The 18025-nt window shown below is 35.8% G+C and overlaps 1 protein-coding gene across 11 annotated transcripts in view; it reads right to left on the reverse strand.

Annotated features, from left to right (window-relative positions):
- Nucleotides 1–18025, reverse strand: part of PHF3 (PHD finger protein 3) — a 48244-nt gene that overhangs the window by 5955 nt on the left and 24264 nt on the right. For 9 of the 11 annotated variants that reach the window (XM_061989532.1, XM_061989526.1, XM_061989529.1 and 6 more), the window contains 9 exons: nucleotides 10992–11319; nucleotides 10117–10294; nucleotides 9415–9565; nucleotides 9135–9291; nucleotides 8062–8178; nucleotides 5587–5718; nucleotides 4505–4637; nucleotides 3347–3542; nucleotides 1625–1772 (listed from right to left, as the gene is read on the reverse strand). In XM_061989532.1, the coding sequence (XP_061845516.1) occupies nucleotides 1625–1772; nucleotides 3347–3542; nucleotides 4505–4637; nucleotides 5587–5718; nucleotides 8062–8178; nucleotides 9135–9291; nucleotides 9415–9565; nucleotides 10117–10294; nucleotides 10992–11319 (1540 nt within the window). Of the gene's footprint in view, nucleotides 1–1624; nucleotides 1773–3346; nucleotides 3543–4504; nucleotides 4638–5586; nucleotides 5719–8061; nucleotides 8179–9134; nucleotides 9292–9414; nucleotides 9566–10116; nucleotides 10295–10991; nucleotides 11320–11433; nucleotides 14820–18025 lie in introns of those variants that run through there. The other 2 variants (XM_061989534.1, XM_061989524.1) reach the window with 2 other exon arrangements.

The raw sequence follows: 18025 nt of genomic DNA on the forward strand, positions 1-18025 counted from the left end.
TATTTACTGAAGTAACATTAACTGCAAACATAATTAAAGTGCTCTGCAGACACTCAAGCTTTCTGTTAAGATCAAACTGCTAAGAGCTTCACATCTATGTATACAATAAACCTTCAAGATCTTAATCACAAGGGCAAAATATAACCTACATACCTGTGTATATACAGAGTATGTGTGTATATACATACACAATACATGTGTAAAAACAGACATAGACTTGCTCTTGGATATTAACAAGTTCACTATTCATAAGCAACAAAAACAGACTTTCAGAATCACTTAGGAACACCTAAGTAAAAACATTATTTTAAAAAACAAAGCAGAGGAGCCCTGAGAAAGCACATCATATTTGCAAAACAATCCTTTAGTATTAAAGGGTACTGCATGCCCAGCACTCTACTGAAAATTACAAAAAAGTAAAAATAATCCCATTAATAGAAGATTTAAGTCCTTTTAATTAGAAAGTTGATGCATCCTGTGTTACTGGCAAGAATACTGAGCCTTACAAGCTCTCTGATTTTTATCTTATGACATGCCCTTTTCCTGCTTCTCAGTCACTGATAAACTTTTTTTTAGAGGTGACAATAAGGGTCTTACAATGGAAAGTTAGGGTCAGAATTGCCACCAGATAAGTAAAAAATTAAACCCTGTTACACAGGGTTTAATGTTGTAGAAGATGGGAAGACCTCTTGCATTATCAACACCAGAAACCACCAACAGAGACTTATTTTTCAGAAACTGGTATCAACTTGTTTAATGCTTTGAATTCAAAACCAAGATACAATTTCCTTCCCTTTTAATTCAGAAAAATACATGCCATCAAGGTGGTTATTTCAGTAGCCAATTCTGTCCTATATTCCCTGGCTACTTTGTACTGTAGAAGATGCTCTATTATAAATAAAAAAACCAATTCAACTTTTATAAAACCAGCTCTAAAAACAGAATCATAGAATCATAGAATGGTAGGGGTTGGTAGTGACCTTTAGAGATCATCTAGTCCAACTCCCCTGCAGAAGCAGGGTCACCTAGATCAGGTCACATAGGAACATGTCCAGGTTGGTCTTGAAGACCTCCAAGGAAGGAGACTCCAGAACCCCTCTGGGCAGCCTGTTCCTCTGCTCCATCACCCTCACAGTGAAAGAGTTTTTTCTTATGTTTAAGTGGAACTTTTGTGTTCCAGCTTCATCCCATTACCCCTTGTCCTGTTGCTAGCTACTATAGAAAAAAGGGATGTCCCAACCTCCTGACATCCACACTTTAGATATTTGTAAATGTTAATATGATCATCCCTCAATCTCCTCTTCTCCAGAGTAAACAGCCCCAGTTCCCACAGCCTCTCCTCGTCTTCTTATCCTCAAGAAATACCTTACAGTGAGATGCAAAACATCTGGAAACACATCAAATAATATGAAATCTATTGATCCACGGGTCCACGAAGGGTAAACTGAAGAATATTTTACTTACAAATATACATCTTAATCTATATTCTCCCACAAGCACTTTACTCAGTACAACGATCGCGGCTTTACTGCCTTTCATCATTACACAATTATTAGCCTACAAGGTAAACAAATCACTAAATTTAACAAATGAATTGTCCACTCTTTGCAGTAAACATAAATACCTCTGTTAAATACTCAAATGAGCCAGACACTGGATAAGCCTTAATAACAAACTTTGCCACTGATGGCATATTGATAAAACCCTTCCAGATGAAATTCAGGCGTGCCAGAAACAGACTTTCACATTCCACAGTACCAGGTGTTTCCGATCTAAAAAATGACAAATGAAAAACCATTTTGTTTAGAACACGACATGTCATGCAAGATAATACAGATCATAACTTTTCTTTATAAAAGAAATGATGCATCATTAAGATTTTTCTTTTTCAGTTAAGCATACTTGAGAGTCAATGAAAAGAGACAGGCTGACAATCATGTTTCTTAACTTCCAGTGGAGTATATCCATGTTATAAGATGGAGAACGTGATACGCAGCACATTAGTTCACTACTATATCTTTTAAGAATGGAGAATTTTAGTCCAAGAGTTATTAAAGTAAGTTATTAAAGAGGACACACAAACATATACAGGTGCTGGAGACCCAAGTAAGATCTTCCCCTGCCACAGTGAGGAGGTGAGAAGACAACATACTCCCTGCTGGCCTGTCCTCATTCTGCTTTCCAAGCTCCTATGGTTTTGTTGCAACACTGTTCACCACCTGAATATCTCCATGTCCCTTCCCTTCCTCATCTCACAAGTCAGATCTTCATCTCTTGTCACCCATGCATCACTTCCACGGATTCTATGAGTGCCTACTCCCAATTCCAATATCATCACCTCTACAAAACTGTGGACTTCCTCCCTTAAAAAAAACCAAAGCAAACCTGTTTTGTCAACAAAGCAGCTACAAAGAATAAATGGAAAGATTTCACTAATTTCAGAGGAGAATGTTTCTCAACCAGAGGGTTTCCTCATAGAAAAGGTTAAAGTCACACTTCAACATTTGCCAACATGTTATTAACAAAATATTCTAGGCATGCTATTAGCAGTTTTAAGCTAGCTGCCCAGTACTACTAGATGTTGTGTTGCTACAGTAACATAGTAACCTACATTTCTTTCTGTCTATGCTAGAAAATACTTCCACAAATTTTCAGCAAGCTATTCATAAAACAAAGACTTGTGTCCTCCATAAAGGATCACACTGTCCTGATAAATGCAGGATTTCAGCACAAATTCAGTTCTAAATAACCAGGAGTCACTGTTTTTGTAGAAATCCCTCCTTCAAACTAGAAAAAAAAACAGCCTCATAAATTGTAATTCCCTTTAGTGGATAGCAGAGTACGGAAGAAAACAAAGAGCATTGCCAGTAAATATAGCAAAACATAAAACAAGCTGCTGTAAACTGTAATTTCTAGACAAGTGGTGCTTTGAGATTTGAAGCTAGCCTGATTTAGAAGGAACAGATGCTCTGTTTAGAGCAATCTCACATTCAACTGCAGCACTGTACATACTATGTCCATCAATTTGAATTCTGTATCCTGACTTTAACATGAACTCATGTGCCTAAAAGGACCTTGTTGCACTAGAAAAGGTAAGGTAATTTCCTTTTCCCCAAAAGAAAATGTGGTAACCAGAACTGTGTAATCATAGCAATATATATAATATTATTTATATAAATGCACAGCATCACTTACTCCAGCAGAGAACCCTATTGCTAGGAAGAACTGTACAACTTCAAGTATAAAAATGGATTAATGAAATGTCATTAAAAAAATCAGCTATAATAGCTTAAAAAGATTAATAATGTCTTTCATGTAAAAACACTGTTTCTACAGTTTATATTACTTTGGGAGAGGCGTTAATGATGACTTTGATGAGTCTTGCTTGTCATCTTCCAGTAATTCTGAAGCTAAAATACTCGATGTTGAAGAAAGAGCATCTGCAATGCTCTCTGCTTCATTGTCTGACTGCTTCCTCGCAACTCCAACCGAGACTTTCACTTTTTTCGCAGACAGGTCATCAGTAGGCGGTGCCATCCGGCCTGCAGAGAATGAAACGTCATGGGGTTTCTTTTTTGTTAAAGAAACAAAAGAGTATTTTGTCTGAAGACACTAAAGATGTGCCAAAAGAACTAACTTTTGCCACTGAGGTGGGATGGGATAAAGAAGTTAAAATACTTATACATATTTATACCATGTAATGCAATGTTGACAATATTACACATAAATATTGGCAATGTAACAGGATAGGATACAGATGTGAGCAATCAGCAACAGCACGTACATCTATTAAAGGTGTTTAATGTTATAAATAACATGAAAGGGATTTCTTTCTCTGAGGTTTGGACTTTTTTTAAAACAGATAAGTTTATGCCAATAGCTCATCACAGAATCATAGAACGGTAGGTTTTTTTCAGAAACTGGTATCAACTTGTTTAATGCTTTGAATTCAAAACCAAGATACAATTTCCTCCCCTTTTAATTCTGAAAATGCATGCCACCAAGGTGGTTATTTCAGTAGCCAATTCTGTCCTATCTTCCCTGCCTACTTTGTACTGTAGAAGATGCTCTATTATAAATAAAAAACCAGTTCAACTTTTATAAAACCAGCTCTAGAAACAAAGAATCATAGAATGGTAGGGGTTGGAAGGGACTTTTAGAGATCATCCAGTCCAACCCTTCTGCAGAAGCAGGTTCACCTAGATCAGGTCATACAGGAACATATCCAGGTGGGTCTTGAAGATCTCCAAGGAAGGAGACTCCACACCCTCTCTGGGCAGCCTGTGCCAGGGCTCCCTCACCTGAACAGTGAAATAGTTTTTATGTTTAAATGGAACTTTGTCTATTCTGTAAATTACAAAGTAAAACACCGATTCTACATCTTTGACAGCAAACTGTGGAAAAAAATCAAATTTATTTACATTCTTGAGGTATATTGAGATTTATGACTGAAAAGTATTATACTAGCATGATATATTTATTTTGATGTACTTTTCAAAATTACCTATGCAGATTTTGCAGTTAAGATCAAAGAGATGATTTTTATGTTGACTTGTGGTATCTGTAGATGCAGATTCATTTACGTCTTTATCTTTTTCAGCTTCCTCTGACTTCTCAAACAACTTCACATTAGGTTCCTAAGGAAAGTTAAACATATTTCAATTATCGTTTTTTTTTTCCTCTGTTAATACTCCTAATATTCCTATTCACATTGCTTAAATATTTTATGGTATTTTCTTTCCTTCAGGCATAAAACTCTCCCTTCAGCTCTATAGCCTAAAAGGCTATTGCAAAGTCTACAAGTGCATTAAAAGAATGACTTGGTATTTCACAGAATCACAGTACTGTAGGGGTTGGAAGGGACCTTAAGGGATCATCTAGTCCAACCATCCTTCTCAAGCAGGTCCACCTAGATCGGATCACTCAGGAACACCTCCAAGTGGGTTTTGAAGAACTTTTGAAGACTCCACATCCTCCCTGGGCAGCCTGTTCCAGTGCTCCCTCACACTCACAGTTAAATAGTTTTTCCTTATGTTTAAATGCAACTTTTTGTGTTCCAACTTCATCCCATTACCCCTTGTCCTCTCACTGGAAACAACAGATAAAAGGGATGTCTCACCCTCCTGACATCCATCATTTAAATATTTGTAAATATTAAAAAGATCTTCCCTCAGTCTCCTCTTCTCTAGACTAACAGTCCCAGTTCCCGCAGTCTTTCCTCATAAGGAAGATGCTCTAGTCCCCTGATCATCTTGGTGGCCCTGCACTGGACTCACTCGAGAAGTTCCCTGTCCTCTTGAGCAGGGGAGCCCAGAACTGGACACAGGACTCCAGATGAAGCCTCACCAGGGCAGAGTAGAGGGGGAGTAGAACCTCCCTCGACCTGTTGGTCACACTCTTCTTTCTAAATATCTTGTAAGTAAGACTTAGAATATTTTCTAATATTGCCAGAATTCATCATACAGTCATGGACACAACACAGAACAAACAAAAACACCACACCCAGATGCAAAAAACATTATGGATAAAAGAAAAATTGAACTCAAAACAGACCTAATATGTAATTATAAATGTTTTATTTCCTACCTGAATTTCCATAACTTCTTCTTGTTCTTTCATCGGAGTTTCACTTTCAATTTCTATTTCTCCTTTGTGAGTAATTTTCGTGATAGGTCTTCTTTCAACTTCCCTCTGTTCTTTCTCTATCATTTCAATTGTCTGCCAAAACAAGAAGTTATGGATATTTACTTCCATACAATGCAATTTGAAAATCCACAAATATAACAACATATGACTGCAATTAGGAAATCCTCTTTGGAAAAAGGAACACATTCTTATTTTGCAAGGGCCACGCAGTTTCATAAAGCAACGCACAAGCAGCTGGTCTAACTACCTGCGCTGCAGCAAGGATTTACCAGGCTTGTATATAAGGAAGTTATAAAGCAAACTTTCAATGCTAAATTTATTGGCAAATCTGATTTTCCAAGAGCTAAAGAAAAAAAAGCTTCAACACTTTTCCCATAGTAGTAAGGACAATGTAGGAGAAAACTACATATATTTGTTTTCTTTTTTCAAGAGTTTGTTTTTTAAACACCCAGGTAAATATATTATTAAAGTAACAGATATGCTAATTCTGATCAGCACTGCTGTTTTGCACTCTTGCACAAAATAAACCATAAACCATTATTTTTGTAATTGCTTCTTCAAGCATATTTCTGCTTTTTTAACCAGAAAGTCTGTGTTGTCTGTCCCCAATATTTTAACTCTGGTTTCAAAAGGAAACAAGGATTCTGTGATTGCATTATCTGTCTGCCAAATACCTACAGTTAGTTTTGAATGCTGGGGAAACTTAAACAAATAACTAAAGCAGTAAGTTGCAGTCTCAAAGTTGCTTAAATAAATAATACAGTCAAATGATACAGTGCTTAATATCTTCCATGCTGTATTCCATTTCAGCTCCTAGAAATCTTGAAGAATTCTTCAAGATCCTTCCGTAATTTTTGAGCAGAATACACTTCTTGTTTTGAAGCTGTTTCTCACAGCAGTGAAATATTGGTTTGTATGTTCTGTTTTCAGTATTTTATTGATGTTTAGAAAAATAAATGTAATAAAGATGTACTAAATAAGATAGGCTTTGGATAGCTACAGAATAAACAAATTCTTCATGCCTTTCTAGGCTGCCAAATCACCTTTGAGATAGAATAACTAAAAACTGGTTTTGCACAGGAACTAGAAAAAAGTTGTGATGATTTATAACAGGTCTAATCACAATATGCAAATAAAAGGAAAAACCGGGAATAATTAATGTTGCAATGCAAATTGCAGTCTCTAAAACAGCAGCCCACTGTACTAAACACTCTTTCATTCTGAACACAGAGAATTCAAGGGGATGAATTTTCATCTATTCTGTGTTATTCTATCTATTAACTTTTATGCTATCTATTAATTTACTTTTTGTCAGAAGTCATCTGATACAACCCTCAACTCCTAGTATCATAAAATCCAAATACAAAATGTATACCAGTTAACATTACCCAAATTTTATGCCTTTAAGTCCTACAAAGAGGCATACAAATACCAAAGATTCTGCCAATGTATATCCATATTTTGTGAACTAGAAAACTTGATGCTGTGAATCAGACATTTCTAAGCATGTGCAGTTGTCACCAGACTAACTGCGCAACAAGCAGGGTAACATCTAAGAAAAAGGCATTTCCATGAAAGTGATACAGAATCTCGTATTCCTGCTTCTCTTTCTAAACTGTCAACACAGCTAGAAATATTTTTCTCAAAGCAGAAAGTGACACTGTAACATTCACACTAACCTAACAGACCTCTTACACTTTGTTAGGAGTTTTGGGTGGTGGGTTTTTTTTCCTTTTAGACTGCTTTTCAGACTAGTACATCAGGTTCTCAGCTTCAGGTTTACTTCACAGAATCTTAAGAGTGGGAAGGGAACTCAAAAGATCATTCAGTCCACCCCTCCTGCTAGAGCAAGACCACCTAGAGTAGGTCACACAGGAACTCGTCCAGGTGGGTTTTGAATGCGTCCAGAGAAGGAGACTCAACAACCCATCTGGGCAGCCTGTTCCAGTGCTCCATCATCCCCACAATGAAGAAGTTTTTCCTATGTTTCTTCAGAACCTCTTAAGTTCCAGCTTCATCAGTATGTAAGTTATAAGCAACATCAATTTGTTTTGTTAGTTCAAAGAGATCTCTCTCCCTTTCTAAGAAACTGGTATCTATAAAGCTCCAGCTGAAAAGCTTGGAGGAAATAGGGACAAAGCACCCTTCACTCCAGACAGAGGAGCGAGCAAGCAGCAAAAAACTGCCCCACAAAGAAAAATGGTTTCCCCCTTTCCAAAATTTACTACATTTCTTTCACAACTGTCCTAACAGCAACTTTGGGTTCTGATTACTGAATAAACTATAGAGATCCTCTTGATTTGTCAGAGGTTCTTTGTGTAACGTGATCTGTTCTTTCTAAACACACTCCATCTAAAAACAGAAGTTAAATATGCTGAAGCAGTCAACTGAACAATCTAAGTTGAAAAACCTCACATGTCTGTTTTCCCTCTGTCTCCAAGCAGCCAGTTCTTTGGAAGCTAGTTCTTCTGGACTCATTCTTATCAGATGCTCTGGAGTAACCTCTCCTTTCAGTACTTTCTTAAATAATATCTAAAAGAAAGAAGAAAAGTAAACTATTGCTATCAAGACAAAAAGAGCTCAGAGCAGGAAATAAAGCAGAGAAGCAACATACATAATACTCTGTACAGTTATATTGATCATGTGGTTTTGTGGTTATCTCCCATTGGGATTTTATAACATAAAAGGATTAACTCCAGAGCTCAACTTATTCTACGTAATAGAATACATCTACAAATACCCTTCATTATCAGATGTGTAAATTAACTGTTGTTCGAAACAAGAAAGTGAGTTTATGTTTATTGCACCAGTAACTCTGACTTTTCTTTTTAAAGGTGCAAATCCCCTCTATTACACAGCAGAAAGAAGCGAGTATTACAGAGGTTGTCTATGCTTCTTCACTGACTGAACTGAATTCCTAGAGTAAAAAAAAAAAAAAAACTCACATAATTAAGCAGTACAAGCAAAAAGAAAAGTATGAACAAAAGCTAGTCTGTTCATATAATTTACCTTTAGTTAACTGTACTAGTCAAATACTATAGACAAAGCAACTTGATCTGAATAACTGATAAAAAGACAAAAGACAGAAGCTGAAAGTGTAAGACACTGAATAATGTGGTCATAAGAACTCAGAAGACAGAGTGAAAACCAAGCTTGAGAAATCTGGGTATGTAACAGCACAATGAGAAAAGATAGTGGACAAAACCCAAAATAAGCACAGTAAGCACCACAGAGTTATGGGGAGGGAGGCAGGGACACTCAATCAATCAGCGGTAAACATTAACACTTATCAATAGAGAACAAGTGAAGAAGAACGCAGGGAACACAGAGTGCAAAAGGACAAGCAACATCAAAAAGATGAGGAAATCTACAAAAAACCCCAACAGCATTAATTATGAAAGTATTAATAACATATCTACATAGAAGATTGCTCAGTTAATCTACAGCAAACAATTTTTTGTAAAGCATAACAGACAAATAATACATACATTATTTTTAGGATCTTTTAGATTGAACATTAAACTTCTGTACTTGTTCTTATACTTTGAGTCAGTGTCCCGAAAAAAGGAAAAGAGTTCTCTTTCAATCCTTGTGGCAACTTTTGCTGCTCTCTCCTCGGGAATCTTTAAACTGGAGTCTGTCAATCTGTGAGAGAACACAAGGATAAAAATTACCAAATGTTCTCAAATAATTAATGGCTTTTTTCTCTACCTCCAAAAAGAAATTACAAATACAAATGAATAGTTTAATTTAATAATATATCTTTACCTTTTCATCAGAATTTCCTTAAGAGACTGCTTGACACTTTGTCTTATCTGATCAGCAGAAGGTTTGGAAGCTGGCACAGCTGGCAGGTGTGTTGCACTAACAGACCCTTTCTCAGTCTTCTTTTTCTTAACATCTTGTTTCTCATGAACACCTATCAAAAAGCACAGTTAAAAACTATAAGCTACTGAAGCCACTGCTATAAACTTTTACTGTCACTGGATGTCATAAAGTTTAAAAATAAAACTGCTAAGAATTGACCTTCAGGAAGAAGTAACAGATTCACACAGTGGGGTGGCTGGCTTTTTTTTTTTTCTTGGTTTGGAATCTGTCTTACATAGATTAATCCAGAAAAAAAAAATCCTCAGCAGAAACAAACAGAGGTTTTGCCCTTTAAAGGTATTTTCTTCTACACTGAACCAAGACGAACCGTGCTTATTAGCTTGAGCATCCTCTACTATTCAAACAGTAAACTCTAACACATCTACACAAGAAATATTTATCAGCTACATAAAATCTTAAAAGAAATGTTTAATAAAGATCATAAACACTTTGGGAACAAACAGGTCTTCTGATTACTGTCACTTGCACTACAGAACATGGTTTGAAAAACTGATATAAAAACCCTGATATTATAAAGGTCATCATCCTTCACTGTAATCGTGTATGAACTACAATTTGAAGTACTTCCCCAAAAGTCACTACCTGATTTCATGGATCTCTCAACCACACTAAGGGATTCTTTACTTGTTTTTTCATTTTTATCTTCAGGGGACCGACGAGGAATTACAGCAGTTTGTGAAACTTTCCGAGCAGGAACATGTTGTGCTTTTTTAGTGTCCAAGTCTCTGGACTCCAAAAAGCTCTTCCCATCACCAGATTCCTGAAATAAACATTTACATGTTAGCACACACTACTCAACACTACAGTGAACCACTGCAACTACCACGCATTTTCCCCCTTTTTTTTTTTTTTTTTTTCTTTTAAAGTATACTTAAAAACCAATTGTCTGGACATACACACCATCACGTAATATCTTCCAAAAAGTTACTGAACAGCATTCCAGATTACTGCTTAACAGTCTCTCTGAAATATTGGCCAAAGATACATCACAGCAACTTGCAGTTAAGCTCTGCATTGAAAACCAACATGTAAAACATGTAAAACCAACATGTAAAACTAAAATAGCTTTCCTAATGGATTACAGATCTTTACAGGAACTGCAGTTTTTATCATACAGCAAATTGACAGATGCCCCGTAAAAGAGTTTAAAAATCTGAAAGAAAAATGTGTAAAGTTCTTCACCATTTCCACATACATCTAAATGTATAGGTATGTATCCACACACATACATATGACAGGCACACTGACCCACTCAATGGAAGGGAAGCTTAGTAAAATTATCTCAGAAGAGTGAAGCCAGTTAGAAAATGAAGCAATTCTGAAAATAGTAATGGAGAAGTTTTAAATTAGACTCACGAAATTGTTTGAAACGTGGTATTTTAAATGGAAGGCAGTTAGAAGGAAACTCCTACACTCCCAATGATGAACAGAAATTTAAGCATTAAATAAAGACTCACTCGTTTGAAGATTTTGACTTTGTGCTTTCCAGTGTCTTCAGTTTGCTTTGTTTTTTCAGTTGTTACATTTAGATTACAAGCAGGTGTTTGCTTCGACATCCCCAGTTTTTCATACTCAATCGCTTTTTCTTCTCTATGGATTTCAAGCTTCACTTGAGTATCTGGTACACTCTGATCGAAACACTCCATTTTTTTGTCTTCTTCAGCACAACATTTCACACACACATATTCTTTATCTTCTTCACCCATCTGCTGTGCTTGAGAAAGACTCAGTCCAACACAATCACCATGAAACCAATCATCACATCTACCACAACCTACCATAAACCTGAAAATAAAATAAGATGTAAGTCAGTATGGATATTGTGACAGGAGATACAGCAACTTGAGCAAAACCTACCACACTTGCTTTGATTTGTCCATCTCAACAATTTGTTCTTACCTGGCAAGTTCTTTTTTTTGCAGCTTTACATCCATCTCCAGCCTTACGACATGGTATGATCTTCTCAAGAAATAATCTTTTGCTTTTTTGCCTTTTTCAGCAGTCCAAGGACTATCATAACCTCTTTGTTTTTTGTAACCTGCTACCAAATCCTACTCAGAGGACTTTTTCAGACTACTATGAAATAATTGATATGAATGTGAAAAAAAAACAAACCAAACCTCACCACCAAACAACAACTCTAAGAACTACTAAACTTATGTTCGAAAAGACTTGAAGATTTTGTTGCAAGATCACGTTGTCCTTGCATTCCTTCAAATATGATCATCATCCTAACAGCAGAAATGTATCTACAACTGCAGCCTTCCAGGGCAGTAAGAGATGTTCAAGCATTTTGACAAATATGATGAGCACAGAAACATCAAGTTGTTCTAAATTAGTTGGTATTTTACATCACATTCCTTAGACCATCATTACTGAATGACTTCCAGGAAGCTTTTATTCTCTTTACTGGTGAATATGAGGCCAAGAGTTTGGCTTCCAGCTACCTCTAATTTGCAGTGACTGATCGCTTTGTTTAAAATAAGGAACACACCACTTCTGTGTTGCCCAGTTATTTTATTCAGAGCTAACAGTTATTTAAAGAATGTTTCCAACACCAAAATGAGTATAATTTAAGAACATCTTTCATCTCAGTCACTTCAACTGCTTTAGGTACAGAGAGTATTTTCAAAGTGCTGGAAAGATCCCTTGGTCTAAAATAATAACTTCTGACTATTTTGTAGAAAAATTTTAAAACTTCACTGAGTATCAATAATATCTAAAGACACTGAGAGGCAATACTTCCAGTGGAACTATTCGGGAAGGACGTAGAATTCCAGTTACACAGGTTAAATACCTCAAAACTCTGTTTCAGGAGATTTCTATGGTAGTGATTTTTTACAATCCTTTCTTATAACAGTGAACCTGACATCATTGCTAAAGATCTGCTTTCAAATGATGTAGAAGACCTCCTGTATTATCCACTTAAATTCTCTTTGCCCTTTTACATCTTTCGCTTGTGCTTTATACTTACATAACTGTATTAAACATTTGTACTGTTATACATATTGCCTGGATGAAGAACACCCAGAACGACTGCAAGTGGTGCAAGTTGTTAATGCTGAAAAACTATTTAGTGAATTATGCTTTCAAATTCCATAGAAGACAGATCTGATTTTAAAAGCAATTCATAAAATACTAGTTGTTTCTGAAATGTATTCAACAAGCTAAATACACAGATCTGTAAACCCCGTTTCTTTAATCTAATATCCTATAAACCGCTTCTGTAACATGACTCTAGGGAAAATGACTCCTTAGCTTTGTTCCTATTCAAACTAGGATCTGCTATGTGATGACTTACCTACTTTGCAAAACCACAGAAATATTACAAAACTCTCATTCTCCAGAACTGTAAATGAAGGCTTCATGTAAGTACTGTATTCATGAACTACTGGTATCTCAAGAGATGAAAATTCTTAATAACAGAAGATGTTTGAAACGAGAGAAACAAGAGCTTTATGTTCTGTCCTTGCTTACCCCAACTAATTCAGTATTAAATTGTGCTGCAAGACTTTTGATGCAAAGCGAGACTGCAAAATTCTAAAGCTTCAGCAGTTTGAGAAAAAAAAAAGGTCATTTCCAGCTTCATCAGACTATGATGCTGTTTGCTAGGTTTGATTAAATCAGTTTTTAATCTCATATGTGAAGAAAACCATTTTCTCTTTTTTTCTTTTCTACCTGAGCTGCAAGTCCATTGATTGCATTACTTCTCAATAGCAAACAATATCTTTCCATCATCTACTTAATAGTTTCAATTAGGAAGGCAGAAGTTCCTTCAAATTTTGTCAGTATCTCCACTTCTTCAGATCCACGTTCCAGCAGGGTGAAGACGCAAGAAAGGTAACATTAAGCGACAACTGCTTCTGATGGTCTTACTGGAGTAATACCATAGCATTCAAAAACACAACAGAAAAAAAAAAGAGAAGCAATGGAACATCAACACAAAGATGATTGCTACAGCCAAACATGGAAGGACAGAAAATACAGCTGAGCACCTATTTCACAACTGCAAGGATCCACAAGAGGATGTTTTACATAGGATACATCTTGCACTATTGCAAGAAAGAACTAGCAAAAGCTGTGGGAATGCTAAAATTGGTTAGGAAAATTCCAAACATAAGATTTTCTGCAGAGTTGAAATAAGATTAAAGCATACAGTCAAATGCTTCTTGCTCAAAGGATATTTTGGTGTACTAATGAACTAATGCCCTTTGGTTAAAAAGGAAGGAAATAAAAAATATACCATCTTGAAGCCACAACTGCTACTACTGGAATTTTTATTTAAAATATACATTCTTTTTCCCCAGTTTGTAAATTCAGACATGGGAGATTCTTTTTTTAAAACGAGTATGGCAGATTGCAAACTTGAGCAACCAAAATAAAATTTTGTTAATGGTGAGACTAAATCTGCAGAAGACACTGCATATCCTCACCTTTAAATTGATGGCACATGCAATTTTTCAGCTTAGCTCACACATATTAAGTAGGCAGTAGAGATGGTGTATGATACAAGTAAAGCACCAGGATGAGCATCCAGTCTTACATCTTTATTTTCAGATTGAAAAAGAAAAAAAAAAGGTAAATCTCCCTATAATGTACATACTCAGCTCCAAAAAAGATCACTCTCCACTAAGAATACACATCAAGAATGGTAGCTGTCATTCAAACCATCTCAAGCAAACTACTGAAGATGGAATATCCATTTGGCTTCATTCTAGTCTTCACAATAAGGTTTCAATTATACTATATTTAAACACACACAAAAAAGTTTCAGAACTCCGAAATAAGACTACAAGAATCTAGCAATGTCCATGAAGTCCATACTATAAAACAGAACACAGTGTTCACCACTGTCTTGCTTAAACCTAGGTATATAAAATGGTTATGAAGATACTGGTGGTACCTGCCTAAAAAAATAAACTATTTGTACTAGTATTTTCACACTAGTCAACTGCAAGACTGCAACTTCTGGGGCTGGGAGAGAATGTACTGATTTTGATGCTAGTAATGTAAGTAATCATTTTTACCATAAGGTCACTTTCACATCTCTATCTGCTTCACTCATCTGCACGCGAAAAATAATTATGATTTTTAACAGCAATTATAATTGGGTAATGGGCAATGCTCAAAGACTAAAAATGGGAGTCAAGGGAAACTGAAGCCTGGCTTGAAGGATCAAGGATGTCCTCTTGCACAGCTGTCAGAGTTGTGACTGAAGAGGTTCTGATATCTTGGACTATTAAAACCAAAGATTCTGACTGTAGATTGCTTCAAGCTTGAAGTCCAGGACTTTTACCCATGTTGTAAGGCTGGATTGGAAGATGTAAAGCTGAAAGAGAAAGAAAAGTGTGTTTTAAAATATTAACCAAGACATATTCAATGAAAGAATTGCTTTCACTGGGTTTTAACATAAAAAACAGAATTCTCTTTAAGAAAAAATCTAAAACGAGACAACAGGTGACATCAGATAGCACTAGAGTTCACTGGGATCTTTGCACAGAAAATGTTATTGCTTCATTCCTTTAAAGAATCCTCTTGTAGTCCACACATCAGCATGAAAGGAAATCCCTTAAAATCAGAATAGATAGTGTAAAGAGAGAAAACAATGCAAACTTTCTCTCTTAGGACTGTGATATTTTCTTTGGTGTGTTATTTGCAGTTAATTAAATCCATCTGGTTTGTTAGATGAAAACCTCAGGTTTGGGAAATTTATATAGAAAATATACAGGCCATGTTTTAAAATTAATTAAATACATTAAAACTTGTGTCACAAAAGCAAGTTTCCGGAGAGAGCAAAATGGGCAGACATCATCTTATTCAAAAAACAATTGTTTGTTTTAAAGCTACATTTATGAGTAAAATACAAGACAAAAATTTGGGAGATGATGGAATATTCAGTGTGGGGCAGTAATGAGCATTTTAAGATTAATTAATAATGCAAGGTACATTGCTACAGAAAATAATTTACTTTAGAATAATTGCTTCTGTTTAGTCCTTTGCATTTGTGGTGCGTAGCATAGGGAAAATACTGCAGTAGGAACCAAATCTTCATCTTAAAAATATTCAAAACAACATCCTAACCCAAGCTCATCCAAGAGGAGTAAAACCACCATTCAGACACTGTTTTAGGACTTATGTATTTAAAGCATGTCCTACATGTGCATTTGGTCCCTGCTTAACAGCACTGTTCACTGATCTTCTACAAAACTTCTTGTAAATCTGTACTACTGTTACTAGAAGAGAAGACAGTCACAGCAACTTTAGGACAGCCTATGTTCCACACCAGTGAAGTAGTATGAGCTCAATTCAAAGCTTGAGTGAAATGAGTGTTTGCTAAAAAAAAAAAAACCCTAAAATAAAATCTACACTACCTTGTCGGAGCACACACACATGAGCAGCTTCCTTTGTTTGCTTTTTGTACAAGTCTAACACAGGTGACAAGATTTTTCAGGTTTTAATTTTCTAGAAACAAGAACAACCTGTCCTCAAAGAAACATTACTAGCAGATCTGAGTTTGCAGCATAGCAAAGACACTGAAAACTTATTTTTGAAGTATTAAATTTAAATGACACATCTTTTCTGTAATAGAACTTTCTTTTTTCCTTAAATGTATCATTTTCTTTGCTGTTCATGTTTCACGAACCTCTCTAAAAAGGAAGTGAGCAAGGAGAAAAGCAAAAAAAAAAAAGGGCACATCTCCCATCATTAATCAAAGGAAGCTCCATTGCTGTGTGGATTCTACCCACATGTGATAACTTGTGGGATCAGTAACTTGCAGGATCAGGATAATACGTTTTATAAACTGCATGTATATACACAGATACTCTATAAACCCATGTATTTTAGACAACTCATGCTATCCATTTGCCTGATTCCCTAATGGTACTGGTATTGATAATAATCCTGCCAGTACTGCAGCATAGTAATAGTCATATAAAAATCTACAAATGATACAGCTGTAAATACAAAACACTGGAGTGTCTCTGTTCTTAATTATACATTACAGTACTATTGTGTTTACACTGTCATTCAGTTTTTCTACAGCTATGGATGGATATGGATTATAGCCTTTAATGTCATAAGCCTTTTCACAGTGGAAGAAGCAGTAACAAAGGCAGAAAACTTCAAAGCATCACCCATGACTGTAAATTGATGACATCTTGCATAATTTTGCAGTTTAACATACTCAGATGTACTAAGATGTACTAAAATTAAGGCATCATAATTACTTTAATTACTGTTTATATAAAGAATGTAGTAACAACAATGATTAAATTTGCTATATATGTATCCACCCTTAAAAAAAAATGTACATGTGGCTGCAGGAACTGGGGCTGTTTAGTCTAGAGAAGAGGAGACTGAGGGGAGATCTTATTAACATTTACAAATATCTAAAGGGTGGGTGTCAGGAGGCTGGGACATCCCTTTTTTCTATTGTAGCTAGCAACAGGACAAAAGGTAATGGGATGAAGCTGGAACACAAAAAGTTCCACTTAAACATAAGAAAAAACTATTTCACTGTTCAGGTGAGGGAGCCCTGGCACAGGCTGCCCAGAGGGGTTGTGGAGTCTCCTTCCTTGGAGGTCTTCAAGACCTGCCTGGACATGTTCCTATGCGACCTGATCTAGGTGAACCTGCTTCTGCAGGGGGTTGGACTAGATGATCTCTAAAGGTCCCTTCCAATCCTTCCATTCTATGATTCTATTAAAAATCCCTACTGGATTTGCAGAAATCTCAAGAGGAAGTCACCAGCAACAAGTTAAAGTTACAAACTTCCCTTGTGACACAATGCTTTCTAGAAAATTTGATTAGAAACATATTCTCTCAAGCTACATTCTATCAAACATTAATCAGAAATTGGCAAAATTTCTTTCATTAAAAAGAACAAAGACAAGGGAGACAATATGTAAAACATGAGTTGGGCTTTTTCAATCTGTTAAAGAAATGAGTTCAGCTCTTCAGCCTTGCAGAGAACTTCAACATCTGCAATGAAAAATGGAGAAACTTATAAGCCCTTACATCAGAAAAATGCATATAAGGCATTCAAAAAGAAAAGTTCCACTAGCAGATTTCTCAGTGTCTGCAGAGCCGCCCTCTTCATCTAGCTTTTTGTGAAGAAATTAATTTTTTTTCATCAACTGTCTTTCAAGATGTCAAATCCGTCTTCAGGAAAAATAACTCTTGTTTGTGACAATGCTTTAACATTGTCAACATTACTTGAACTTATTAATAAGTTGAGGTAGTAACTTCAGTCTATCATTTTTCTTATTATACGTAATCTATAGATTGAGGGATAAAAATTTATGCATATGATTTGTGTTATTAGCTGATGGGAAAACATGGGATAGCAACAGGGAATACAATGGCAAACTCAAGTCGAAAGCAATACTATGATAAGTAACACAATTCGAACTTTGCACTTCAAAAGAACCTGTTTCAGATGTGCTGGAAACTATGAAGTACAAAAAAGTTACATTGTAATTCTCAGACT

Source organism: Colius striatus, chromosome 2, assembly GCF_028858725.1.
Source record: "Colius striatus isolate bColStr4 chromosome 2, bColStr4.1.hap1, whole genome shotgun sequence".
Taxonomy (NCBI): domain Eukaryota; kingdom Metazoa; phylum Chordata; class Aves; order Coliiformes; family Coliidae; genus Colius; species Colius striatus.